This window comes from Ricinus communis, chromosome 8 (assembly GCF_019578655.1).
Source record: "Ricinus communis isolate WT05 ecotype wild-type chromosome 8, ASM1957865v1, whole genome shotgun sequence".
NCBI lineage: Eukaryota > Viridiplantae > Streptophyta > Magnoliopsida > Malpighiales > Euphorbiaceae > Ricinus > Ricinus communis.
Window position 1 is genome coordinate 23,783,030 of NC_063263.1, and position 27,756 is coordinate 23,810,785.

At 32.3% G+C, this 27,756-nt stretch overlaps 1 protein-coding gene and 3 long non-coding RNA genes across 4 annotated transcripts; 3 read left to right on the plus strand and 1 right to left on the minus strand.

Annotated features, from left to right (window-relative positions):
- The first annotated feature begins 1,924 nt into the window (after positions 1-1,924).
- LOC8281547 (dnaJ protein homolog) lies at positions 1,925-4,461 on the plus strand. Its single transcript, XM_002515819.4, has 6 exons — positions 1,925-2,334; positions 2,850-3,015; positions 3,120-3,261; positions 3,351-3,627; positions 3,714-3,912; positions 3,995-4,461. Exons 1-6 carry the CDS (start codon positions 2,185-2,187, stop codon positions 4,315-4,317), a joined length of 1,257 nt encoding a protein of 418 aa, XP_002515865.1. The 5' UTR covers positions 1,925-2,184; the 3' UTR covers positions 4,318-4,461.
- A 740-nt stretch (positions 4,462-5,201) lies between these two features.
- On the minus strand, positions 5,202-7,426 carry LOC125370980. The gene is made up of 3 exons (XR_007217109.1): positions 7,294-7,426; positions 6,718-6,907; positions 5,202-5,714 (listed from the first exon to the last, which is right to left on the minus strand). It is a non-coding gene; the product is annotated as an uncharacterized LOC125370980 (long non-coding RNA).
- Positions 7,427-11,406: 3,980 nt separating this feature from the next.
- LOC112534331 lies at positions 11,407-12,565 on the plus strand. Its single transcript, XR_003078629.2, has 2 exons — positions 11,407-11,799; positions 12,147-12,565. It is a non-coding gene; the product is annotated as an uncharacterized LOC112534331 (long non-coding RNA).
- Positions 12,566-12,929: 364 nt separating this feature from the next.
- LOC107260996 lies at positions 12,930-21,776 on the plus strand. Its single transcript, XR_001534997.2, has 6 exons — positions 12,930-13,821; positions 15,490-15,586; positions 19,120-19,299; positions 19,386-19,442; positions 19,890-20,040; positions 20,176-21,776. It is a non-coding gene; the product is annotated as an uncharacterized LOC107260996 (long non-coding RNA).
- The last annotated feature ends 5,980 nt before the right edge of the window (positions 21,777-27,756 follow it).

Genomic DNA, 27,756 nt, shown 5'->3' on the forward strand with positions numbered 1-27,756 from the left:
CTCCAATAAATGAGCTAAACTTAAGTCTATTATGTGTGTTATTTTGTATGCCTGTGTATAAATTGCTTACATTAGGAATAATTTGTTAAACAATAAAATTAAAAACTAATATACACAAATAAGGAAGTTGACTTTCAAATTCATCTCTAGACTCTATGGCGAAAGCTTCCTTATGGAATCTAAGAAATACCACTCAGTAGTACAAGTGTCCCGGTGATTACCCGAGTGGCAACTCCTATCTCTACGCTATTCTTAGTAGACCTGTTCATGGGCCTGGGTACTCGTCCGCCCGGCCCGATGTCTAGTTTAGTTGGAAAAATTCATCTCTAGACTCTATGGCGAAAGCTTCCTTATGGAATCTAAGAAATACCACTCGGTAGTACAAGTGTCCCGGTGATTACCCGAGTGGCAATTCCTATCTCTACGCTATTCTTAGTAGACCTGTTCATGGGCCTGGGTACCCGCCGGCCCGGCGCGATGTCTAGTTTAGTTGGAAAAAAAAGAAATGTCATACCTAGCACTCAAACCTGTGACCTTCAACTTATAATTAAAGTGTTATATACCACTTAGCTACTTATTATTTTTGTTTATAATTTTATTGTTATTAATAATATATTAAACAAAATAAAACCCTAAATCTAAATATAACTGCAATTTGGGACAGGTTTAATAATTGGCCGAGCCGGGTCGGATTTTTCAAAAAATTTCGGGCTCGGGCTTGGGCTCAGAGATATTAAAAAATTCCCGGGCCTGGGCAGACTCGGGCTTGTCCAAAATCAAGTCAGGCCCGGCCCGAGCTCGCCCAGGCCCGGCCCATGAACATGTCTAATTCTTAGTGACTAGTTAGCATGTTTCTTATTATGTTGAAAAGCCTTACAATGCCGTAGTCGCTAAAAACACTTGGATGCGCACTAGAAACCGCCATCCACAGTAAACATATACATTTTGCTCCTGAACATTTTTTGAGTTGAATTCTATTCTATTTTAAAAACTTTTAAATACTTAAAATATAATATTATATGCCAAACATATATATTTATTGTTCAACTTTTGTTGAATTTATATTTTATTTACTTTAAAAAATATTGAGATACCTAACATATGCTTAATGGATACTATTTTTAGTAAAATATATATTTTATGCTATTATTTTCTTTATTTTATAAATATTTCACATTCTTTTTAGCTTTTTAAAGTTTTTATAAATACTCTAAATATTAACTAAATTATTCATTTAAATTTAATATTAAAATAAATTAATATTTTATATCATTAGTAGTTAATCACAAATATAATTAAAAGATAATATATATTTTATTTAGTTCATGTGAAAGGTATACTAAATATGTATTCTTTTTTTCAATATTTACACAACATATACTATTTTTCATCTTATACTAATTTATCTCATTTTCATATATGATATTCTCCGTATATCTCTAAATCTTTAAATTATTAAAAAAAATTTAAATTTATTTATTTATCTATGCATTACTAATATCATAAAATCGAACAAAATGTATTCATAAAAATTAAAGTATTTATATTAATTATTTATTAAAAATATTATCGTATATACATATATATATATATATATATTAAAAATATATTTAATATATATTATTTTATCTGAAAAATTAAATTAAATTAAATATTTTTATAGGTAAACTATATTTCAAGATATTTTATAAATAATATTTTATTTTTATATACGAATTTTTTTATAATTTTATAATTTCTTTAGCAGTTAAATTGAGATAATTATTTTATGTTTAACGTGGCATTTATGTAAAAGAAAAGAAAAAAAAGGAGTAAGATTCATCAAGGTCAAAAGGCTAATTTAATTGGAAAAGCGATCGGTGACGAGGAACCGTTTTCTTTTTCCCGTAGCGTAAGCAGGTGTGACAACTTTCGTGGAAAGATCTAGAGAACTAAAGCCGTTCTAGAGTATTCTTAACAAAAGACCCCATGGAGGAAGGCTTCAATCTCAACCGTCCATCCTTAAACCCGTCACCCCTATATATAAAGTCTCGTCGTCTTTTGTCCTGAGTCATGTGAAAAAGGCACAATTCTTCTTCAATGTTCATTGCGTGTCCAGAGTCTTCTTAAATTTGGGTTCTGTGGTTCTGTGGTTCTGTTTGTTTTGTGTAATTGTTTTGATTTACTAAAAGAAAGAAGAAGGAGATGTTTGGGAGGGCGCCAAAGAAAAGTGATAATACAAAGTACTATGAAATATTGGGAGTATCAAAGAATGCTACTCAGGATGATTTGAAAAAGGCTTACAAGAGAGCTGCTATCAAGAACCATCCTGATAAGGGAGGTGATCCTGAGAAGGTAAATTAATTTTTTTCTTAGCTAAAATAGGAGCCCTTTACTAATATGGTATTATTTTTATTTTTTGCTCGTTGGAGAGTATTCCTGTGGCTTGGTTTTTGGAAGTTAATTTAAATGCTTAGTTTCTACGCTTGAGTGATTTATATGAGGAAATTGATTGAGAAGAGAAAATTATCTGATAAGAATTTGGAATTTGAATTTAATTCAATTAACTGCTTAGGATTGGTGGCGACTGAATGTTTTGTTGATTTCTAAAGAGAGATTTTTTTTTTCTTTCTGTGTATTTGATGATAGTTTGGTTATTGAGAATTCGTAAATAGGCTTGATCTTGTGCTTGTTACTGGGGCTTCCTGTCCATCTGTTTGATGGTTTAGTATAAAGGGTTGCTGTAACTATGGGTGATGTGAAACTTAGTTTCACCATTTTGTTTGTCTTGTTTGATATGATGTTATTGAAGTCATGTGTTTAAGGGGTTGAGGACTGAGAGTTGATGTTGTTGGATTATGCTATTGCAGTTCAAAGAGCTAGCTCAGGCTTATGAGGTCTTGAGTGATCCTGAGAAACGTGAGATCTATGATCAATATGGTGAAGATGCCCTTAAGGAAGGAATGGGTGGTGGCGGTGCTGGCCATAACCCATTTGACATTTTTGAATCCTTCTTTGGTGGGAGTCCCTTTGGAGGTATGGGCAATATGACTTCTTTGTTATGTAATTATATTGATTTTTGTTTATGTTGTATCATCTGCAAGTTGAGTGCGAGCTGAATTGTGCTTGATCTTGTATAGGTGGCAGTAGTCGAGGAGGAAGGAGGCAGAGACGAGGAGAAGATGTGGTTCATCCTTTGAAGGTTTCTTTGGAGGATCTCTATCTTGGTACAATCAAGAAGCTCTCCCTGTCTCGCAATATGATATGTGCAAAGTGCAATGGGTGAGTTTAATTTTGTTTCTGCTGATGATCATTTGTTCATTCTTTTTTATTGCTATGATGTTGCTGACATGAAGACCCCTTTGATGCAGCAAGGGGTCAAAATCTGGAGCTTCTATGAAGTGTTCTGGTTGCCAGGGCACTGGTATGAAGGTCTCAATAAGGCAGCTTGGCCCATCAATGATCCAACAGATGCAGCATGCTTGCAATGAATGCAAGGGGACTGGTGAATCAATTAGCGAGAAGGACAGATGCACGCAATGCAAGGGAGAGAAGGTTGTCCCTGAAAAGAAGGTGTTGGAAGTGATTGTAGAGAAGGGCATGCAGCATGGTCAGAAAATCACATTCCCTGGTGAAGCTGATGAAGCGGTATGTTGTCCATAATTAAGCCTTGAAACTCTGTGCTGTACTTGAGAGTATTGCTGGACTAAATCTCAATGTTTGGTGTTTTGCAGCCTGACACAATTACTGGTGATATAGTTTTTGTCCTTCAGCAAAAGGATCATCCAAAGTTCAAGAGAAAGGAAGATGACCTTGTTGTGGATCACAATCTTTCTCTCACAGAGGCTCTTTGTGGCTTCCAATTTGTATTAACTCATTTGGATGGGCGGCAGCTTCTTATCAAATCAACCCCAGGGGAAGTTGTGAAGCCTGGTAGGTTAATAAATTCAACTGATTTGAACTTGTTTATTCCTAAATTTTCTTTTGGGTATCTGATCATATCTGCCATTTGCAGGCTCATTCAAGGCAATCAATGATGAGGGTATGCCAATGTACCAGAGGCCATTCATGAAGGGGAAGCTATACATACATTTCAATGTGGACTTCCCTGATTCTTTGACTGCAGATCAGGTTAAAGCACTCGAGGCAATTTTGCCTCTGAGGTCATCAACTCAATTGACTGACATGGAGCTGGATGAGTGTGAGGAAACTACACTTCATGATGTTAATATGGAAGAGGAGATGAGAAGGAAGCAGCAGCAAGCTCAGCAGGAAGCATACGATGAGGATGACGACATGCCTAGTGGCGCACAGAGGGTTCAGTGTGCCCAGCAGTGATTGAACTGAATCTAGCAGGCTAATTTTCTGTTAAAACTAATTTAGGAAATCGAAATATAATTACACAATCAATTTGTGAGATGTGATGATCTCGAAAACTTTCAGGCGATGAAATTAATGGAACTTATATTTAGTTGTGTTGCTTTTTTGTGGTGGAATCGCAATGTGCTTTTGCTCTGGCTTTTTCCTCAATTCAGTGTTGTTGTCTCTGGCTTTTCCTTTTGATTTGTGGTTGTAACTGGGTATCTACTGATAGTGAAAAAGGGCGTGGGATGAGAATCTGCTGCTGCAGAACGAGAAACTAACCTCTTACCACTTACCATAAAAAGCAAGAGAAAACAGGGATCCCTTTAAAATTGTACAGTTCAAGCTGCAGCTTCAAATGTATATGGAAGTATAATCTTTTCCTGTTGGTAGTGTGAGATAGTCATGCAAACAATAAGACTATTAGGTAGTAAAGTAGCACCGCCAAAGGCTGATCCTTGGCGTCCAATCCTAATTGCCTGACAGGAACTCACATTTATGGACAAAGAAACTCTTTTCGCGAGTGGCAGATTTCCATGTCAGCTGAACCCTTTGATTGTCAATAGATTATTGAGCTCCGTCCGGAAGATCTAGTCCTTCGTCCTAACTGAAGTTGCATGAACGCAAAAAATATAACATATTGATAATTATATAATTGATTATTATAAATCAAGAAAGAAATAATAAAATTAAAAGAACAAAAGAAAACAAAAAAAAAAAATATATATATATATATATATATATAATAAAAATAAATATATAGTGATTTTTAAATATAAATTAATTAAAAATAAAAATATTCATATAATAAAAAAATTATATAATAGAAAAAGTTAAAAATTATTATAGACAGAAAACAAAATAAATAGAACAATACTAAAAAAATTTGTCAAAGTAGAAAATTCAATAAATGAAAAATAAATCAAAAATTTTCTTAAGATTTAGAAAAAATAAAAAATATAAAAATAATAGAAAATATTGAAAGATGTCCAACATGAAAATGTATTTCATTTTAGACTTTCTATACAATTTAAAATCGACTATAAAAATGAGATTTATCGGATTTAATTAAAATCAAAAGGCGAATATTCTATGTATTTGATTGAGTGAATGATGATTTCATTTCATAAGCTTCTCTGCCATGTGCATTGATTACAAGGCAAACATTCCACATAGTTCGAAATCTATTGTAACAGATTTTCTAACTACATTTTTGGCGAAAAATATGTTTTGGTCATAGTTGACCTGTTGACTTTGTAACCACTCCACACTTGCTTGAATGCTGAGCTGACCTTGCACACTTGAACAACTGCAACAGAGATACTCTTCATCTTCGAGCTAGCTGAGTTGGCGGCAACAGGACACATTTAAAGCTATAGTAATAATAACATAAATTGTCACTAAAATCAAACAATAAGAAGCTTAGATAATCCACTTCAAATTCAAGCACATCCAACGTTTTCAGTCATTAAAACATCAAAAGAAAGAGCCCCAACTACCACCAGTAAAATAATTAACTAGTCGACTTCTAGAGAAGAAGAGAAAAAGAAAGGAGTGCTACGACTTACTGGACACAATATACCTAAAGACATAGCTGTTGGACCACTTTTGTTAGAGAGGGGAAGGAAATAAACAACATAAACATAATACAAGGATAAATTCTTCTTGAAAAGTGGGAGATATATCACAAATATATATTTAGACATTTAACATAACCATAGACTGTTCATATACTCCTTAACAACTAATGATTTTAAAAATGACAATAGTAAATATTTAAGTTTATATTTTCAATACTTCTCTTTAAACTTAAATTATTCTAAAATTGATAATATTTGCTTGGTCCACATCTAGGAGAAAAATCTCGAACCACACAAACTCTTAAACCTTGATTTGAACTTGATTTACAAATCTCTCTGGCTCCTTCCTTCATATGCTTCAAATAATCTAATTCTTCAATATCCTCAAGTTTTAATTTCAAAGCATTATGAGCTATCTTGAGACTATCCAATTCATCTTGGATATAAGACAAGTATTTTGCATTAACATCTTCTATGACAATGTTATACAAATCCTTCAAATGTTTTATCACGCGTAGAGCTGCTTTTATTCTCTGCATTCTTTTTTGTAAATGATTTATAGCCATACTGAACACGCTTTCCCAACTTATCTTCAAATTCAACTTTTGCTAAAAAGGTTGGTTGATGATGTTTTCTAAATTTCTCACATGAATAAGTTGTTGGATATAGATTTAGCTTTTCAAGAATTTCCTTGAGTAATATCTTAAATGGCACAGTTACAGTAATGATATAATATTCTTCATATTTACAGTTGTTGCTATAACTTTACTATCTTCAATAAGATTTTTTTTCTTACCTCACTTTGTCACAAACGATTTGCGTTTTGGAGTCTTTTCTTTTGACTTTTCTTTCTCAACAGATATCTTCCTCTTGAAGCTGAAAAACTCTTTCTTCACTATCTCAACAGGTTTCTTCACGGAGAATCTGGAATGCAATCCTTTCTTTTCTTGTTTCACTCTCGACTCTCACCTTTCTTCTTTTTTGGCCTACAGGATTTTCAAGCTCTGATATCACTTTGTTGGACCACTTTTGTTAGAAAGGAGAATGAGATAAACATAATAAACATAACACAAGGATAAATTCTTAAAGAGAGGGAGATATATCATAAATATATATTTTATAATAAAGCACACAAGAGATCATTCTATCTCTTACAAGAGATAGCTTCTCACTTCTACCAAATTATTAACCTTATAAACTATTTATAATAACACCTATATGACTCTTCACTTACAAACTTAAATACTCATATTCATGACACTTAATAATCTAACCTTCATATACTTAGAACTTGAATATAATCATAGACTCTTCACATACTCTTTAACAACTAATGACTCTAGAAATGACAATAGTAAATATTTAAGTTTACCGTTTTCAACAATAGCTCGCTAGAGATGAAGAGTCGTGACATTGAGGAGGAAGTGATTGAGTTTGCAACTCATCAAGTGAAGGAAACTAGAGGTTGCAACTCATCGATGACTGAGATAAGTAGCATAGTTTTCTTTTGAGCATTTTCGTCAAACATGTTATAGTTTATTTTGCTTATTTACTTTTTAAATTAATTAATACATCAGCTGCTACTGGTGGCAGTGGAGGTTGTTAATGTTTGGTTAAGAATAAAGAAAAAGAAAGAATGATATGCGTGTGGGTATGGTGGTGGATGGATAATACATGGTGATGGCAGTGATAGGTGGGTAGCGATGGTGTTTGTAGTGTGTTGGATTTTTATGTGGCAGTGGCGGTAAGGTGGATTAGAGATGATGTTGTGTTGCTAAGTTGACTGTTATTTACTCCAACACCACAGATTTTGAGGTCAGTAGCCCGATATATAATAACTTTTGAAGTATGGAGTGCCTTAGAGAAAATGTTTGCTGAAAGGTCAAATCAAGAGTCATGCCATTAAAGATTCAATTTCAAACTACAAGGAAAGGAGCAATGAGTACTAGTGATTATTTTACAAGCACAGAGAATCTAAGTGATCAACTTGCAATAACTGGACATGAGATTTATTTAGAAGATCTCATTTTGCAGGTTCTTTTTGGTTTACCAATTGAGCATGATGATGATGTTGTCATTAACAGTAGAGCACAAACTAGGTCTATTTCTTTTCATAAAGTACAAGTGAGGTGCTTACTCAAGAAAGTACAGTTGAACAAATGCATATCGTAGGAACTCTTCATGCAAATTCCAATATGTGCTAATATGAATGAAGCTAGGGGAAGAGGAGGAAATTATATAGGAAGAGGTTTCTTAATAAACAGAAAGGAGGCAGGAATAGAGGAAGAGGTTATTTCAGTGGCGGATCTATCGGTAGAGGTTCTAAGCTGTGTGCCAGATTTGTAATAAGCTTGGCCACACTGCAACTACTTGCTGGCACAAGCTTGATAAATCTTTTCACAGTAATGCTAGATCAAGAAACCAAACTACTATACTCATCCTAATGTTTTTGCTGTTTGGAATAAGGCTCAGGCTTATTTTGTTGGTGTACCTGTCAGTCTTAGATCCATCCTAGCATGATGATACTGGAGCAACCAATCATGTTACTCCAGAATTGGAAAATTTGCACACTTCCAATGGTTTTATGGTTTGGAAAGGTTAATGGTTTATAATGGTAAGTTACTTTCAATAACACATGTTGGATCTAGTAGCTTACCTATAAATTCATTAAACAGCTGCATTTACATTATGTTTCGAGAGTGCCTCACATGAAAAAGAAATTGCTCAGTATCTCTAAACTTACTGCAAACAATAATATGGTTGTTTTGTTTTACCCCACTCTGTCTTGTTAAGGATATCAACACAGGGAGAATTCATCTAAAGGGGAAGCTTAAAGATGGCTTATACTTGCTGACTGATAATGAACCAGCTGTTGAGTTATGTCATCGTAAATCTTCTTTTTGTGAGTCCAATATAGTGTCATCAGTTCCTTTTTCTTATATTGTTGATTCTAAGCCTAAAGAGGGTTGAAAGGAAACACATACGTGATAGAATTGGGGCTCACACTACTTGCTCAAGCTGATTTGCCTCTCACATTTTGGTGGGAAGCCTTTCCTACTACTTCTTTTCTACTATTAAGGCAAATGATGAAGTGGCAGAAGTTGCCAGCGCAGCTAGCTCAAAGATGAAGAGTATCTCTGTTGCAGTTGCTCAGGTGTGCAAGGCCATCTCAGCATCCAAGAAAGTGTCGAGCGGTTACAAAGTCAATAGGTCAACTATGACAAAAATAGATTTTCCCGCCAGAAATGTGGTTAGGAAATCTACAATAGATTTAGAAGCATGTGGAATGTGTGTGCCTTGTAATCAATATATATGGAGAGATGTAATCCAAAAGCTTATGAAATGAAATCATCATTTACTCAAAACTCTCTTCTTCTTGCTTTTTGTCTTTTCCGATTGAATTTGATGGTGTTGAAATTTCATGATGTTAGGACTGCAAATTTCATAAATATGATTTTTTTTTCTTAAATTTAAAACGTGAATGAAAAAAAAAAGAGATGGAAATGGGAAAAAGAAAAAGAAGAGATAGTATGATAAATATAAATAGTGTGTTTAGAAGTAAGCAATAATTGCTAACACTTTTCTTTTTAAAATAATTATACAATCAATTGAAACTACATAAATTTAGAAAACAAATGACTAGATTGTATTTTAGAAAAGGAAAATATATTTTTGCTTCTAACATGTGGTGCAAAGAGCGAATTGGCTCTTGTATAATTATAAATGCGTTTCTAATGTTCGACGTAATTCGCACTTAAGGAATTTAATTTTTAAAAATATACACTTTCATCTTTTCTTTTTATATGTTATTCTTCCATTAGTAGTTTGTTAGTTTAATAAATTTTAAATTGATCAAAGTATTTAGGTATTACATTTTATTAATTTAGGATATTTTTACCCAAATGTGTCACTATTAAACTGAAATTTATTCTAGATTGAAATAAAGAAATTTTTCACTTATATTATAAAAAGAATGCAACATTTTATTTTCTTCTATCTAAAAGAAATAAAATTTTATATTTAAAAAATAATAAAAATACAGAATTGAACAAACTTTATAACTCTTTTCAATAATTTCATATAATACTAACATCTAAATAGAGAGAAGTTAACACGAAAAATGAATTAAAAAAAATAAGATACAAAAATACAGCAAAATCTCAGAGAATGTTTATAAATTCCACTCCAATTAAACTCTTAAACTATCAAAAACTTGTTATTTAAGCCTATTATAAAAAAAAAAAATAGATTTACCGTCCATTACATTTAGATGAGTAATTGTCAAATGAGTTGGCAAAATAACATGGGACCCAATCCATATTCCTTTCCTTTCCTTTTTCTTTCTTTCTCTGTCATTCCCTTCTTTTTTTCTTTCTTTTCTATTTCTTTTCTTCTTCTCTTTCCTCCTTACCTATCAACAGTATATAAAATCAAAATCCTCCATCATCCCTAATCAAATCCACTTAAAAAAAGAAAATCAATGAAACTTAATTTTTTTTTTTTAATTTTTTCGCCTCATTTTTCAATCTCAAGCCCACCGTAATTGCATCTTCATGTAACCAAAAGGATGTGTAGCCTTGGCCTCTAGGATAGAACAACGATATTGCAGATTTCTGCACATGAAAAAGGGAATGTGACGAAAGGAAAAGCTATTCATAATGCAATGGTATCATCCATTTTGATATGCAAATTTAGTTCAATTAACATAATATCCACCATGCCACCAAGCAAGAGATGACAAAATGCATGGCAATCGAAGTGTGGAACTGGAACAAGCAAGCGAACAATATATGACTGACCTCATGTACAGCCAGAAGTCTTTTCTTTTCAAATGATACTTAACATGAAACCAAGCCAGCCATATGATTTAGCTTTTAAGGTAAAAACAGATCATAATTAATTTTATCTTCATTGCTTTTACTTAATTTTCTGTTATCTTCTTTTCTTTTTCTCATTTTTTCTTTGTTTCTGAATTATTTATGGTTGGACTTTTTCTTTTACTCTAAATCAATCACTAATACTACTCAAACACGTGGTCATCGAAGTTGCTACCTCCTTAATTGTTTAGTTAGCTGCATTATCTAGCTTCATTTTTAGTTTATTTGATTATTTAATAGGTGGTGTGGTTGTAACTCAGCCCATTCCTGTCGTTGCTCAGCTAGTCCCTATTGTCGTCGAAGCAACAACGTTGTAGCAGCAATAACCGCAGCATAATCTCGTCCTTTCCAGTTCTTTAACAACACTGCAATCTCTACTCAACGAATGTTTTTGTTAGGATCAAAGATATGAAATTGAAGAGTGATTTTTATTTTGGGTGATTTTTTTAAAAATTGGGTGCTTTATTAGCTTAGTGATGATTGACACATTAACGGTGGTTTAAATCTCTGTTAAGAGAAGGGTTTAAAATATACAGTTTAAGGGCTTAATTGGGTCAAAAATTAGTTTAAGGTCTAATTTGCTCTCGCATTGAATGTTAGGGGCCAAAATGCACCTTCTCCCTTCTAGAAATAAAAATGAAAAATTAGGCTTTTACATGAAAAATTTGATAGAATTGGTAATATGTTCAAATTTGAGAAATTTTTAGGTAATTAGGCATCTCATAATTTGAGGTTCGTTGGCTATGTTGATATACGATTTAGCTCCTAGTTCTAATTTTCTAATTTGCCATGGCAAGTTGAACAACTGCCCAAACAACGACACATGAAAATAACTAAAACGATCAACTTCAGGAGACGCGGGAGTCGTAGTTCATTGTCTCTCTCGTTCACTCAATTTTTCTCTCTTTTGGCTGAGAAGCTCTCACTCTCTTGGTCTCCAGAGTCGACGAGCAAATCAGCTGCAGAAACTAAGAAATTGATTCCACTCTCTCTTATTTGAGGTATTTTCAAATCATATTTTACTCAAGATTAATCAGTTTGCATATTTATATATGCTTATGTGTTAGTTGATGATGAAGTTGCACTGAGTTAATTCAATTGAGTTTGTATGTTTATATATATTTCAGATCCATATTTGCTTCTCCGTCGATGTAGCTTTGGTTTGATCTAGAATTGTCACAACTGATTGTATAGTGAAGAATGCTTATTATGTGTTTGTTTAATTGCCGCTGTGAAAAATACAAATATATTTCTGATAGCTGTTTAGTGCTATTACGACATACGTTAGTAAAATTTTCTGATCAATCTTTTGACCAAATGTAATAGTAATTCTACTTGAATTTAACAGACAAGATGGTGTTGTGCTACCCATCAACGCCAAAGAAAATGGCAATGACAGTGGGTTGCTTTGTAGCTGGAGCTGCGCTTTTTGCTGTTGGTTCACGTCTTTCTTACGTTAATGTTGCTCCTCAGCAAGCTCGAATCAAAGCTCGAAATGATTTTGTTAAAGAACGTTTGAGAAAGAAACATGGCAAAGGATAGAAGTGATGGTGATCTACTCTTAATCTGCTTCTAATTATTGCCTTCTGGTCCCTTCCATTCATAAAGAGATGCAGCAGTTCTAATACAGTTATTTTCCTTTTTCTTTTCTTTTTTTCCTGAAATGTGTAATTTCCTAAAATTTTAAATGGAGCCAGTTACCCACTACATCAATAGTGTTCTAAAGATTTTAATACATATGTTAATGATTTTGTCTGATTAAATTGAGATTGATGTCGAGCAGGTTGGTGCAAATTATTTGGGTTTTTCTTATTTTAGAGTGACTTAATAAAAAAATTACTAGTTTAGGATGATCCGTAAAAGATTTATGAAGTTAATGTGATTTTAACCACTGTAATTAGACAAAGTCATGTTCTACTACTTGAAAAGCGGCAGGATAATCATTCTCACCGCTTGAAATAGCGGAATATTTTTTTTAGAAAAATATTAACATTTCTAAGTTATATATATATATGTGGAAATCTATATGAAAGAGGGATTTCACACATGGTTTTTCTTTCCTAAATGTCAATCTCTTTGCCTTTTCTCTCAACTCAGGCATTTCTATTCAAAACCTGTGGAAACCCTTCTTTTCACTAAAGAAAACTTCTCTCCTTTTTTTATTAAATGTTTTTCTACCCTTTCAATTGCGTTGTCATTAATCTTTGAACTGTTTTGTCTTTTAATCTTTCAGTGACAGTGCTTATCCCATTGCTTTTCTTAAATTATTACTAAAATCCTTGTTGTTTTTGAATTAATTTTTTCCGAAATAAATAGATAGATTTAACTGGGAAGGATTGCTAAAGTGGAGCTTTGCTCAGTCCTCTTGTCTTCATAATCAGAATACTCCTCTACCTCTACGGTAAAAAAATGATCATTAGATCCCACGAGGCAAAAGAGTCTGAGGGTAAGAGCGATTTGTACCAATCTGAGAGAGATTGTGGAGTGGCGAAAGGATAATTATTTTTGGAAATGGACATGGGGGGACTTTGAGGAATCAACAACAATTTAATGGGAGACAGATAAATGGGATTTTAGAAAACTGAAGTTTGACAGAGGAGAAGAAGGAGAACAAGAAAAAAAAAATATAAAGAACAATAAAAAAGAAATCATGAAAACTAAAAGGGTTATTACGGGTGTGTGAATAATGGTTGTTTCTGACATATTAGTTAATAATTGATACTATTTCTATCCTTGCTGACTCCGGGCAGACTGCCTCATCATGCAATCTTAAGTAATTTTCGAATTGGCATCAAAGTCAACCCTTGCAGTTTTGACTGATACAAGTCATCTATTATCAGATGTTGCAGCATTTGCAATCTCATTAATTTCACTCTGGGTGTTAGGATGGGAGGCAACTCCATGTCAGTCTTATAGGTTTTTCAGGATTAAGATACTTGGCGCACTAATTTCCATTCAAATGATATGGCTTCTTGCTGGGATCCTAGTCTATGAAGCCATTGCTAGACTTATCAATGAAACAGGTGAAGTTCAGGGTTTTCTTATGCTTGTTATTTCTGTATTTGGATTAGTTACACCAACTTTAAGGAATCTCGATTTCTTAGACATGTGGAGACCTTTCTTTGAGCCTTACCATCTTATTATTGTTCAAGATGGTAACACTTTGAAGACTATTTTTGTTCCATATGGTTTTGATTGTGAACTTTATAATAGGAATGTTATTAAAAGGATTCTTGGTCTTAAGACTTCTTGCATCTCTTTCAAAGACTACTTGTCATCGCTTTGGTTATATTATTTCTAAGAAGTATATCTTCACTATTGATGACAATTACTTTATACTCATGTTCTTTATTTCTTTTCTTCTTTCTAAATTTTGCATATGGGTTCTTGTCTGTTATGCTAAAGTTTGGGTCTTTATTGTTTGTTTTAGAAATCATGTTGATTTGATATATTGGGTGAGTTTAAATTTATTCGTTTGTTTGTTTAAATTTTTATATATCGAATTGACTACAAATTGTAATACTTTTTTCTAATCTTTATTTGCATTGGTCTTTGTTGTGGTATATCCTTATGTTTCCTTTAGAAATAACAAGCTAAAACGGAGTATTGACTTTTAAATATGGTTTAGATCCATGCAAGTTCTAAATACATTATTATGACATTTGAGTCTTAGAAAATTATAATTGCCAAGAAAATCTGGTTATGCAAAACCATAACCTATCTTATTAAAAGTTTTATCTTTTGATGATTTTGTCTTGTCAATCTGATATCGAAATATATGATTTGGGATTTCTCATTCCAATGCACGTAATGATCTGGAAATGTCTTGCTTCCATGATATAATTTTCATATTTGAAATTTCTATGTTATCTTAGGCTTGACACTTTTTCTTTTGATCTAGACAGTATTATCACCATAGTTGGTATATATTATAAACAAAACAAAGTGATGCTTCTTATTATAATCAATTTACAAGTATTTATGCAATTCACACAAGCAAATTGTAGAAACTAATTATTCAGATGCAAAACATGGTCATACACATTTACTATTCATAAATAATTGGTAGCATTGTGATCTACAATTGTGAATTCAAATCTTTGCTATGATTGAATTTATCTTTGTCATCATATATAGTAATTAATAATAGAATGAATCATCTCTACTTAGAGAACTACAACTTGGTCTTATAAGTTCCTATTTATATGTAGAAATCATTAGCCTTTTATCTATACGCACTTTATGCCTGTGATGGTCTCTGAATATTTAATATGCCAAAGTTAATGTGATTAGCTCAGTTAGATGCTTCATGAGCTTTGATTTTGAATATGATCCTGAGCTCCATTAGATGAAGAAACTATGAAAATAAAAAAAATTGGAATCGAGAGGATAATATTTGTTACTCATGTCATATTCAATATGCATATAGCTGTCTATTATTAAAAATGCTTTTCAAGATTGGAGCCCTTAAGGAATATATTATCATTATAAAAAAAAAGGCTTGTTCTACTATCTTGTGTCGGCTGTGATTTTCCTAGCTCCCAACCAAGAAAATTAATGAAGATTTTTCTAATTGTATTCTTTTCTTTAGTACTTAATCTATACTACTGCAGGTGTCATTTTAGAATCGTTATGACATCTGTTGGTCTTGACTATCTCATCTAAGTACTGCAATGCATTGCTTCATGCAGGATCTTGATCTTAGAAAGCCAAGAGTGTGCAAACCTCCTAAAAAGATATGAATTTGAAGTAACAAGAAAGGAAGTTCTGAGAAAAGCTGATTTCTAGGTGAGTAAACAATCTATTGTTTCCACTTTTTTAATGCATAGCTATAGAGGACCTTCGAACACTGCAAAGAGGACTAAATGATGTTGTATCACAGTTGGTGAAATAACATGACTGATTATAAGTTAACAAATGCTCATTTAATAACTTTTAGCTCATCAGTTGTGCTTAGTAAGTTGGTGAATTTCAAAGATTATGCATTTACCTCATTTGTATCATTCTTTAGATTAATAGTAAGCTACTCAGAAGTCAACTTATTATGTGGAATTCCCATATTTATGTAGATCGATTTTTTTCTTCTTTTTTTTCATAATGTAATGTGCAACGTTAAAAACTCGCATAGACTAAATTTAATATTTTACTCCTTAAATCCATCAATTTTTAGCTTGTTTAAGTTAATTCTATTTTGGTAAAGATACCTAAAATAAGTCCAATATTAAGGCCCTAGAGAAATAAATGAGATTCCTTCTTAAGGAATTTATCTCTTCTAAAATCTTGTTGGGAGAAGGTGCAATTTTACAACATTTGGAGCGAGGTGCACATTGGCACTTAAATTATCTTTTAGTGCAATTAAACACAAATTTGAGCAAAACCTTTAATTTAGGCCCCTCCTTCTATTTGAATTTTAGCGAATCAAATGGTTGTTTATTTGCTGCTAACTTGGATAAGTGATGGGTCCCATTTATACTCACCTAGAAATAAATGGGTCCCATTTATATTCACTATCACTTCTTCCTTTCTTTTTTCTTCAACCACAACTATATCATGTCATGATTTTCATCATTTTTGTCCCACCACCATCTCTTTTTCTTTCTTTTTGCTTCACCATCATTGAGTGCAAGAAACAAATCACTATTCTCATTTCTCAAAACTAAATCAATTAAAACAATAAACAAAAATACTTAAGAATAAATAAATCAATTAGCAAAACAATCCTCTACATCTTTTTTATTCCTTCTCTCTCAAAAATATGATGTTATTGTCTCCATAAACATGTTAATGACAAAGTTAGCTCCTACAAAAACTACGATAGCCATTGTCGTTAGAGTAGGAATATATCTTAAAAGTTTCGATGAAAGTACATCCTCAAAATATTCATGACCAAAGCCAAAACTAAGAGATTGCAAAATATAACTATAGAATACTTTAGCAACTCATAAAATTTGGAAATTTCAAGAATTGCCATTTGCCTAAAAAGAATTGCATATGAAGCTGGATAAGGTCCATCAGGTAATCCAACATCAAATGTATTCCAAAATAACCATAATGTTAATGGTACAATAACATAACCCATGGGTGTTTCTGCTAACTGGCCTATAAAAATAGCCTTAGGAGAAGAAAGAGTAAGGTAAGTTGTCTTGAAATCTTGCATTAAATCAACTGCAGTAGCGGTTTTTATTACAATTGGCTGCACTTGTTACATATAGGGCTTTGATGAACTTTCACCAGCTTAACTCGCATTGTAAAAGAATTTGCAAATTGCAAAAATTACCTCCCTGCAAGATTTTTTGTAGGACCTAGTTTTCACCTTTAGTTGTTCATAAAAAGATGGGATCAGACTATTTTGTATATTTAGGAACACAAAATCCAATTACAAAATGCTTCAAAGGCATTATTGGAAGACATTTCCTTGTAAGTTATTCTCAAATCCTTTGAAAAACTTTTATCCCTAATTACCAGTCTTTCCTTGCTCTTATAAAGAAGGGCATCTTGTTTTTGCTCATCTTTCTCTTGCTTATCTCCTTATGGGTTTGGTTTTCGGGGATATTAGTGAAGTAGGTTCTGATAATGAAAGTGATAATAATAATAAAGATAGAAATTAAAGTATACATTGTTGGTAGCCAATTATAACTAAATGAAGAGATAAGAAGGGTAAAGGAAGCAACTTTTGACAATAGAAATTGTGGTGGGGATGATTGTCTGTGACTTGAGAGGAGAGAGAAATGAGGGTGATTTTTTTTATTTTTAATTTCAATGCATTTCATGTCACCATTTTAAATATTTTTTATATTTAATTATTAGGAGAGGGGCATAGATTACCGACTTTTGAGAGTTTAAAGATATATTTTACACCTAAAAATAGTTTAATGGCTAATCCGCTCCTTTCACCAAATGTTAGGGGCAAAAATGCACCTTTTTCCTATCTTGTTTAGCTCTTATTTTATAGTTAAAGCATCTCGAATTGGTATAGACATGAAGATTCATGAAGATTCAAATATGACTTTAAAGCAATCTTCAACTCACATGAACGCATGAAGTCCATTGAGAGTAATCAATCAAGTTCATCCTTTGTTGTGATCTAATTTTCTTTTTCTAATGAATATCAATTATTTTTCTTAACTAATTTGATTGAGTTAAGGTTCTAAATACATATGATTAGTATGGTTATAGTGTGAATACACAAAAGCTATAATGAATTGATACCTTTGATTTCTAGACTTATAAGATTTTGTTTTAAGTTTGTTTGTCATTGTCTCACATACATGAATCTCATGATAGTTTGCAGTTTAATTTATGTAACGTTTTGTGTCCATTGAAATCAGTTACCTAGGTGGCTACTTAATTTACTGACATGCATATAATCTATAGATTTAGGGTTCTCATAAGTATGACTTTTTTGGTTAACTGATATGTGTTTTAAAACATGTTTTTTTATACGTAGTATAGATGTCAATTTGCACATTAATTAGGTTAAAATCAATCAAACAATTAAATCGAGATTTTGTATATCTATGTATCTATGAAAACAGTGCTTTGACACATATCTTCTCTTTCCTAAGTGGCACTTTCTCTGTTTTAGCTATTTTTTTCAATTTAGGAAAATCTACTTAAAATCTTGTCCTTCTCTTCTTGATGCTAAAAAAATAATTCTTCTCTCTTTCTCCAATTAATATATTTTCATTCTATTTTTTACTACTGCTCAGCTTCTCCCATTAAATGTTTTACTACTCTTTCAGGTCCTTTATTTTTTAATCTTTCAAATATCTTTGGGTTTTTCACTCTTTTTTCTTTTGGGTTTATATTCAAGTTATTCAGAGTGTTCTTTAATCTTTCATTGATCTTTCAGATTTTCACTCTCTTTTCTTTTGGATTTGTTTTTCACGTAATCGACGATACAACAATCACAAAAGAACTAATTCCAGGCTTCAAGTTCTCTCGCTATAGTTACCTTTAAAGTATCCTCCATCTCATTATGCTTAAGTAAAAATAATATTTCTTTTTCTTGAACTTTTTTAGACCATTTCAGTTTATATAATCTTATTTTGGCATTAGAATTGCAAACATAGAGAGTTAGAATTGGGAGACATGGATTGAAGCTATTGAAGGGAAATACGTCGTCATTTAGGCCTTGCTTAGATGGACGCTATCTTTTATTAGGATAAAATAAAGAGCTTAAAAATTATGAGATATCCAAGTTTCTATGGGAGATGTCAATGCTTATTATCGGTTTAATGGTTATGTTGTTGATGCTCAGCGAGTGAATTATTCTCTATTATATGCTTACTTTTTAAATTGTAGGAACTGATCATGTGCAGATATGAGAATCAGCTCAATAGGTTCTATGAGTTCGTGGATCTAATTCTAGATTCACCACCTTCATAGTCTTTGCAAAGGGTTTCATCTTTTAATGTTAGCTTCAAGGTCAAGATGTATAAATCAGCTTTTTGGGCTCGTCTTTTGTGCTATGCTTTCACCTTGGGTCAAAAAGAGATAGTGTATGTGCTCTCCTTTGTTACTTAATTCATTAAAGATATAGTTTCATTGCTACAACTACTAAGTGAAGGAATTTTGTTTTTGACAGGGACTTCATGGACCTTTTATTGTTCCGGCATCAAAAGTTTTGAATAAATTATTTGAGGTCATGTAATTTATTTTTCTAATAGTTCTTATTGAGAATATTTTGGATGATTATCCCCCTCCTTTCTCTTAAATTTTTAAATACATAAATTAATCATTGCTAATTTCTCAATTTCACTTTGTACGAAGCATTGTAATAATCAGTGTAGCAAGGCAATTATTGAATCTCATTTAATCTTCTCTCTATTAAGTAAATTGATTATGTTGCTTATTATTTTTTAAATACAACTTAAGACTAAAGCTATTTTATAACCATTTGGAATCTTTTTATATATTTAAAAGAAGGGCGGTTATTTCTATCAACTCAATTTTGTAATATATTGTCTAAGTTGGTAGTAAGTTTATTTTGCTTAATCACTCTAGTAGTATTTCTATAGGTGCATTTAGTTCAAATCTAGAGAAATTTTTAGTCATGTTGGCTTATTGTTTCTCTGTTGTTAATTTACAGATAGAATTTTGAAGGCAACTCTTGGAACAGATGTTGTACTTGGCTCGATAGTAAGACTCCATCACTTCATGGATGTATTTTAATTTTTAATATAATTCTATTAAATAGAAGTCCTACAAGAAGCACACCTATGGATATACTAAGAGCTATGGTATGTGGTTTTTTTTATTAATGATGAAACTAAAACACAAATGATTTCATAATGAAGTTCATAAAAACACGTCAACCATTATGGAGCTCGTCCATTTAGAATAGTTTATTTGAACTCTTCAATAATGTATTGCAGGTCAACATCCATACATAGGAAGTGGATATGTTCTGCTACATCATGTCATGGGAGAAACTGATGGGAATGTGGAATTTGATCGTATCCATCCCATTGCTAGCTTGATGTATGAATTGTGCATCAAAGAAATTACAATCTGTAAATTTTGTAAGATCCCTTTCCTTTTATGCTACACAATCTAATATTGACCTGTTATTTTTCCCTTTGAAAGAAATTGGAGTAGTTAATGTAAGATTGATAATTCTTATGTAATTTTGGGCTAAAAAACTAATCAAATACAATTGTAAAGTAGTTTTTACTCACAACATAAAATTCTAGAAAATAAGAAGGGTTCCATGTGCTCTATTATTTTAACTGGTAAACTTTATCCAAGCTTTTGCAATCTAAGATTGAGGGTGCCCCCAGTTCCACCTTTATTTTCACCTTTGTTGCAAAAGGTTAATATATAGCTCACATGTATCCTTTAGGACATTCTTGCTTCCAATTAGTTATTTTAGTAATATTCATTTGTTGTTGCTAATTGCACCCATAGTTGTTCCTCTAAAATTCATTGGTCACTTGCATATTAGTTTATAAGGTCTTTCTTTCATAGCCATGATGGTTTAGAATTTATAATTATTGCAGGTGTGTTAAAGTGGGATAGGCATAGTATCCTTATCTATACCTGGTTAGTTAATATAATCTATTTTTCTTTTCCCTTTTTTTCTTTTTCTTTCCCCCTTTTCTCATTTTATTTTTTTCAGCCATAATAAAATTAATAGTAGAAACCGACTAAGTGGCAATGTAAGGACACCCATTCACTTTTGTACCCCTAACCCAACTTCAGCTAATCTTATTGTTATTCTACATGTTTACCATTCTTGTTTTCAATGGTAAACTTTTATATGTTCGTTGATATGGTTGCACTAAAAGTAAGTAACGTCAAATCACATTTTGGCCCCTGGTCGATGTTGAATCTTAAGAGTTATTAATCTTATTTTGATGGTTACAAACAATTAAGAATGACTAATTTTATGTTTAAGTGTTTGTGTAAGGAAGGAAAATTGGTTCTTCTAAATCAGGGCAGATTCACGCCCATGAAACATCAGTTCCCAGCTATGAAGAATTCTTGCCTCAAACAGTAAAAAGGACAGTAGCCTTCACGGCATCCTTCCCAGTTGTGGAAACAAGGATTCACGGCCGTGAAGAAATGTTCACGCCCATGAAAATTGCCTTCCTTCCAAAACTTGAAGAAATTACAAAAGATGTCATGGCCAACATTCCCAGCCTTGAAGATGGAAATTCACGGCTGTTTTCAAATCCTCCCAGCCGTTAAGAAAAAGTTCATGCTCGTGAAGAATTGCAACTCTTTAAAACTTCAAGAAATCATAGTAGAGTTCACGGATAAAGTTTCCAACCGTGAAACCTGCATTCCCATGAAACCTGAGTTCCCAGCCGTGAAGAATTGTTCATTGCCATGATGAGTTCCAGTTTTTCGAATCTATTTTTCATGTTGATGCTTCACGGCCGTGAAGAATTCTTCCCACCCGTGAAGCTGCATTTATGAAGATTGTTGAAACAATTATGTTTGCATTTAATGTGGGTGCAATGTCTCTATTTCACTTAGAAGTATTTAAATATCATTTTTAAGTGTTCTAGATCAAGCAAGAGCATTTATTTTGAGCCCCTCATTGTGCATTTACTCTCAACAACTTCAAATCTTCATCTTTTTTATCTTGTATTAAAGATTTAAGCTTGGAATTGAATCTTTGGGTAGTTGAGTATTTAATTCTTGTATTAAAAGCTTAAAAAGGGAGATTGAATGTTTGGGTAAAGGATTAAAAGCTCTTGTAACAAAGATTGAAAATCTTAAAGTGGGTTAGAGTGTGAGCCTAGAAAAATATTGGGGTTAGAGTGCGAGCCTTTGGAAGAATACTTATTTTTGTTCTTAGTCTTGTGAAAGAACACAAATAGAGTTAGTTTTAAAATTCTATTTGATAGTGGAAACCTCATGAGAATTCTTTAGGAGTGAGTGTAGGCAAGAGTTATCTGAACCACTATAAATTTTTGGTGTTGTGAGTTGTGCTTGAACGAAAGAGAAGGTGTTCCTATGGCTATGACTAAAGCTGGTCAACAATTTTGAGAATTGGCTTTTCTTTCATCTTCCTAAGAGCCGCTTAATCTCCCAAGAAGTTGTTGGTTTCATATCCATTATGTTTGCGGAGCGAGATATTTATTGCTAGTTCTTCTACCCGTCTCGGAATAAGCCTTTTAAAGTGTCGATTTTCCATTCTTTGTTTAATTTATTTTTGGTTTTTGATTTTGACCAATTCACTGCCCCGCCCCTTTTGGTTATTACTAGAATTACAATCGGTAAATTACCTTTTTAGTCCTAGGCGAGAAATTCATTATTCTTCATCCCAAAGCGGAGATTGTCCAAAAAATAAAAAAATTACTAGTTTAACATCCGGAAATGGGAAATTTTACCGAAGCATAACCTGAAGCAGAAATCATAATTCTTTACGTTTCGAAGCGGAAGACAACTAGAAAACTCTGAACAATCAGCGATGGAAGTGCCTAAACTTTAGAATTTTGGAGAAACATGCAAAGTCCCTAAAATCCAAGCCTGATAAAAAATCTGAACTAGATTGATTTTAGAAGAAAAAACTGCACAAAGCTAGAGGAATTCTCTACACACAGTATACTCGAAGGAAGGTCTTTGAGATGTTATGGACATACGGAGCAAAGCTTCTATAGGTCTCATATCCTTTTATTATATCCTTGATATTTATGATTTTTTTAATTTATTTAACCATGAACATGTTTATAAATCTCGATAAATCTGAGGTAAATTGTAAGCACCCAATTTTCGAATCTATATATCAAGAGAATTGCAAAAAACCCAATGATAAAAATTGTTGTTCCTCCCGAGTCTCATGAAGCTGAGAAAATTCAAGGTCTCGATTAAGGTTACAAGTGATCAGCCAAACTCTTAGTTTTGAAAATTAGAAACATTTAAATTGGACTAAATTGATCGAAAGAGTCATATTTAGGTCAAAATCAGTCAAATGCCAATTGCAAGGACTAAATTGGAAATTTTTGCGAGTCTGCCAATCTTCGGAGCTAATGGCTTTACATACAGCTAATTAGCATCTGCACAATTTAGGTTAGCTTAAAATTCGATTTTTGTAATTATTTTTAGTGTTTTCTAGTTTTAAACACCCATAATCGTTAAAATAGACTTTAGAAGGGATTTTATCAATAATTTTTTATTTTTTTATTAAATGGATATTTATCAATAATTTTTCTAAATTATTTTAGAAGTCTATACTTATCGTTAGAAATTTGTCGATAAAACCCTTTGCAGGCATCGGTTTTTGGCGCACAACCAAGTGTCTCTAGTGACTATGGCACTGCAAGGCTTTTCAACTTAATTGAGAACATGCTAACTAGTCACAAAGGCTAGCGTGGAGAAAGGGAATCACCACCCATGTAATTCTCCGGGATGCTTTTACTAATTAAGTGGCATAGTAGATTCCATAAGGAAGCTTTGCCACATTTAAAAATGGATTCGAAAGTTAACTTCCTTGTTTGTGTATCCTTACTTTTAATTTTATTGTTTAACGAGTTATTCTTTATAAATACAGTGTTATAAATTTACACATCAAGCACTATAATATTTGAGATCCACCTAAGTCTAGTCTATTTTAGTTAAGCCCAATTCTCAATTATATTGTTAGCCTATATTTACTACTCAATTATGCTCAAGAGGCTTGTCTAGTTTAGGTCAATTACAAATTATGTTCTTGATTACCAAGCCTTTATTCTAATTGGACTACATTTTACATGTCAAGGCCTAATTCAATTTTTTAATCTAAGTGTGTTAATTCATTAGTTAAACCTAATAAAGTCCTCCTAAATCTAAATAGATTTCATAGGTTAATGCCCAATTTACCATTCCTTAGACCTAGTAGACTACACTTTGCATGCAAAGATTCAATTCTAAGCCTTAAGTCTAAATGCTCATCTTCTAATTTACAATTACATAAAAAAGTCTTTGATTAAGAAAAACATAGCAAAAGTAAAGGAAAGCAATCAAACTAACTATTACAATCTTCCTACAACTAATTAAGTTGAAAATAATCAGTAAATAAGCAAAAAATAAAGAAAATAGAAATCTCGAAATGAGCACAAAAAGGGGGGACAAATTAAATGAATAGCTGATTGGCTTTAGGGTTTCTAACTAGCTCGATTTGCTTTAATTTGATGTTCCACTGCCCGAAAACTCGATTTACATGCATAAAATGGAAAAGATGATTGCTACACATGCAAAAACATGTCAATAACCTATTTTTATTATAAAGAAAGATTGAATTGGTAAAAACTAAAATTATAATGCATGCACATCCTTTATCATGGTGGATTCTATTTACATATACTTTGCATCAAACACGTGATTATCATTGATAAGGAGGCAAATTCAACATATTCATCAATTTCTATGATTATTAAATTCAAAACCTTAAAGAAAACATATTATCTGTTTCAAAACCCAGGAATCATAAACATTGCATAATCATGCAAAACCTAATTCTAAACATATAACACTTAGAAAATAAACATTAATCATATAAACCCTAATATGTCTCCAATAGTGATAGGCATCATATTACACATATTTACATGCCCAATTGTTTACATTCTTGTGCATAATTATCTCGTTTTATGCTAGAATCACCTGTCTTTTGGTTCCTTTCACGTTTCAGGTCATTATCAAAGGACATTGTCAGTAATCGAGGAAAATACATGCAATTACGGACCATAATCAATCAAATTGAGCAAGGACTAGCATTTCTGAGGTTGAGCACGGCTGGACTCACTTGCGTCTTGACTTGACCACAGGCTTGAAGGGACTATATAGGCAAAAATGATTTGGTGAATGGGGGTTTGATTTTCTAACTTGATTTCCATTATACAAACTTAATTCATTTGTTTCTAGACCTCAATTGTCGACTTTGGGAGATCAATTTCATCAATTGAATGAAGGATTACACTTGTTTCAACATCGATTTGAAGATCAAGACAAGATTTGGGAGTATTCAAGAAGCAAATTAGGGTTTGATATTTTGAATTGGAAAATTAGGGTTTCTCATCCAACTTGAAAGAGAAGGGTGTACATGCCTTTAATTTACTTTTCTGATTTTATTCCTTATTTTGTGATGCTTATTAGTATCAGTAGCTAAATTGTTGAACCCAATTGGGGTTCCTATGTTTGTGGATTGATCTTAATGTTATGAGATTTTGATTGTCAATTCTTGATTCTTCTTGCTTTTATTATTAATGAGAAGTCACTTTATTCATGAGACATTATGAATGGTGGAATTTAGATTGCTTTATGTAATTGAGAGATTCGTTTAGTAATCGAAAAACTGAATAGTAAGAATTGATTAATAATCACTTAGACATAAGGGTATTTGACTAGCCGGATTAAGACTTAACAAAGCTTAATAGAAGCGGGTTAGACCTTAATGCTAATCGAATAATCGATCGTTAGGAAAAGATTCCAGCTTTAGGTTATTAAGTTTAGGAATTCGGTTATCTCGAGAGGGAGACTGAATTCAGTTAAAACTTCATCCACGGGTAATTGCAATTGATAATCAATTTAATCTCTATCTTTACAAAAATCCAATTAACTTAGGTCCCCTAGGGTTTGCTTTTCCTTCGAGAGTTTTCCTAAATCCTTTCAGATAATTTGACATTTAATTACTTGTTTGTTTCATAATTAATCATAGAATAACACTTTATTGATTTTTTTAGGTTAGATAACGTAAGATGCTACAATAGGTCTAGGTTCACCCTTTCTCGAGAATACGACCTTGATACTCACCATTTGTGCTAGTCTGCATCGATAGGTTCACTGCCTTAGATTGTAGCTACGTAAATAGCATTATCAAGTTTTTGGCGTCGTTGCTAGGGAAGTTCCTTTTTGTGTGAACTAAAACGAACTTGTGCTTTTGTTAATTTAGCCATATTTACTTTTTTGTCTTTATTTTGCTTTATTTTATTCTTTCATTATTTTAACTATTGTTGTTCTTTGGTTGCTACATTCTACTTGTAGGTAATTTATGACCAGGAGCTCAAACTCTGATCTTATAAAGCTTCTATATGATCCAGAACGATCTCTCAGACTCTTAAGGAAGCGTTTGCAATTAGAAGAGGAGGAGATTGAGGTTGAGGTACTTGTAGATAGAGCAGAAGGGATGGAGAATCACAATGGAAATGCTGCAGCGGATGCAAACAGAACGATGTACGAGTTTGCTACAAAAGGCCATCATCTTCTAAATTTTTAAAACAAAATTTCAAAAAAGATTTTAGCAAAATTACTTGCTACAAATGTAGAAAAAAAGGTCACACTTCAAAGTATTGCAAGTTTTCTAAAAAACTTCATGAGCTCCAAATAGAAGAAGAAATTTTGAGCAAAATTTCAGCTCTTCTTGTTGATTCCTTCGAATTAGAATTTTCGAATAATGAGGAAGAATTTCAAATTGATGAAATTAAAACATCATCCGATTATTCTGAATCAGAATCTAATGATATTTCAAAGAATATTAATATGCTCACTAGGCAACAAGAAGCTCTTCTTGAAGCCATCAAGCATATTAATGACCCTCAAATCCAAAAACAAGTTTTGAAAGAAATTCTAAAAACTGAAACTCTCGTCCCTTCTTCTAGTAAGTACACCTGTGATCTTACTATGATCTTGGAAAAAGAGAAAAAGTTAAAGAACCCTCTCCCTACTATCCAAGAACTTCAAAAAGAAATCAAAACCATTAAAACAGAACTCAAAGATTTGAAAGAAAAACAACAAAATGATTCCCATTTTGCTCCAAAGCTTGATTCTTAAACAAAATAGTGATTCTGATTCTGAAGAAGAAAATGATTTTCAAAATCTTGAGGTTTTTGAAAATGTCTCAAAAAACTTCATTAATGTTTTAAAAGAAATAACCTCAAGAAAATATTTGATTCAAATAAAACTCATTTTCTCTGATGATTTCCAGAATCAACTCATTTTCGAACCAATTAAAATGCAACTCATTTGATTAAAATGTAACTGGTATTATTATTGAACCAACTACATCGTAAAATCTCTAATACATAGAGAGAAAAGAGAAATCAAGAGGAACATAAAGTAACTAAGTGTTGACTAAGCTAACCAACTAGTGACAGCTCAACATACATAATAAATACACGTGGTAATAGAGGTGGTTGTTGGTGTTGGTAATGGAGTAATTCCTTCAATTTCTTTTTCTTTTATCCATTATAGTTGCAAATAATCCAAGGTGTGCAAGTAATCCAAGTTCATTTTTTGAGTAGATTCTTTTCATTTAGTGGAATATCACTCTTACAATCATTATTAAGAAACCAACAAACCCACCTAAAGGAAAAGTCATGACAGAGTATTCTATATTATTTGCATTAAATTTAGCTAAAATTGGGTCAAACCCAAATACCATATTCTCCTACATGAATTCCCTGTAAAAATGACCACTTTGATAAACAATAATTATACTGTAACACACGGTTGCCTCAAGAACTGATTCA

Coding starts and splice junctions, on each gene's coding strand:
- LOC8281547 (XM_002515819.4), top strand. CDS start 2,185: ATGTTTGGGAGGGCGCCAAAGAAAAGTGATAATACAAAGTACTATGAA. Junction 3,262..3,350: donor ATATGTGCAAAGTGCAATGG/GTGAGTTTAATT, acceptor CCTTTGATGCAG/CAAGGGGTCAAAATCTGGAG. Junction 3,628..3,713: donor CTGGTGAAGCTGATGAAGCG/GTATGTTGTCCA, acceptor GGTGTTTTGCAG/CCTGACACAATTACTGGTGA.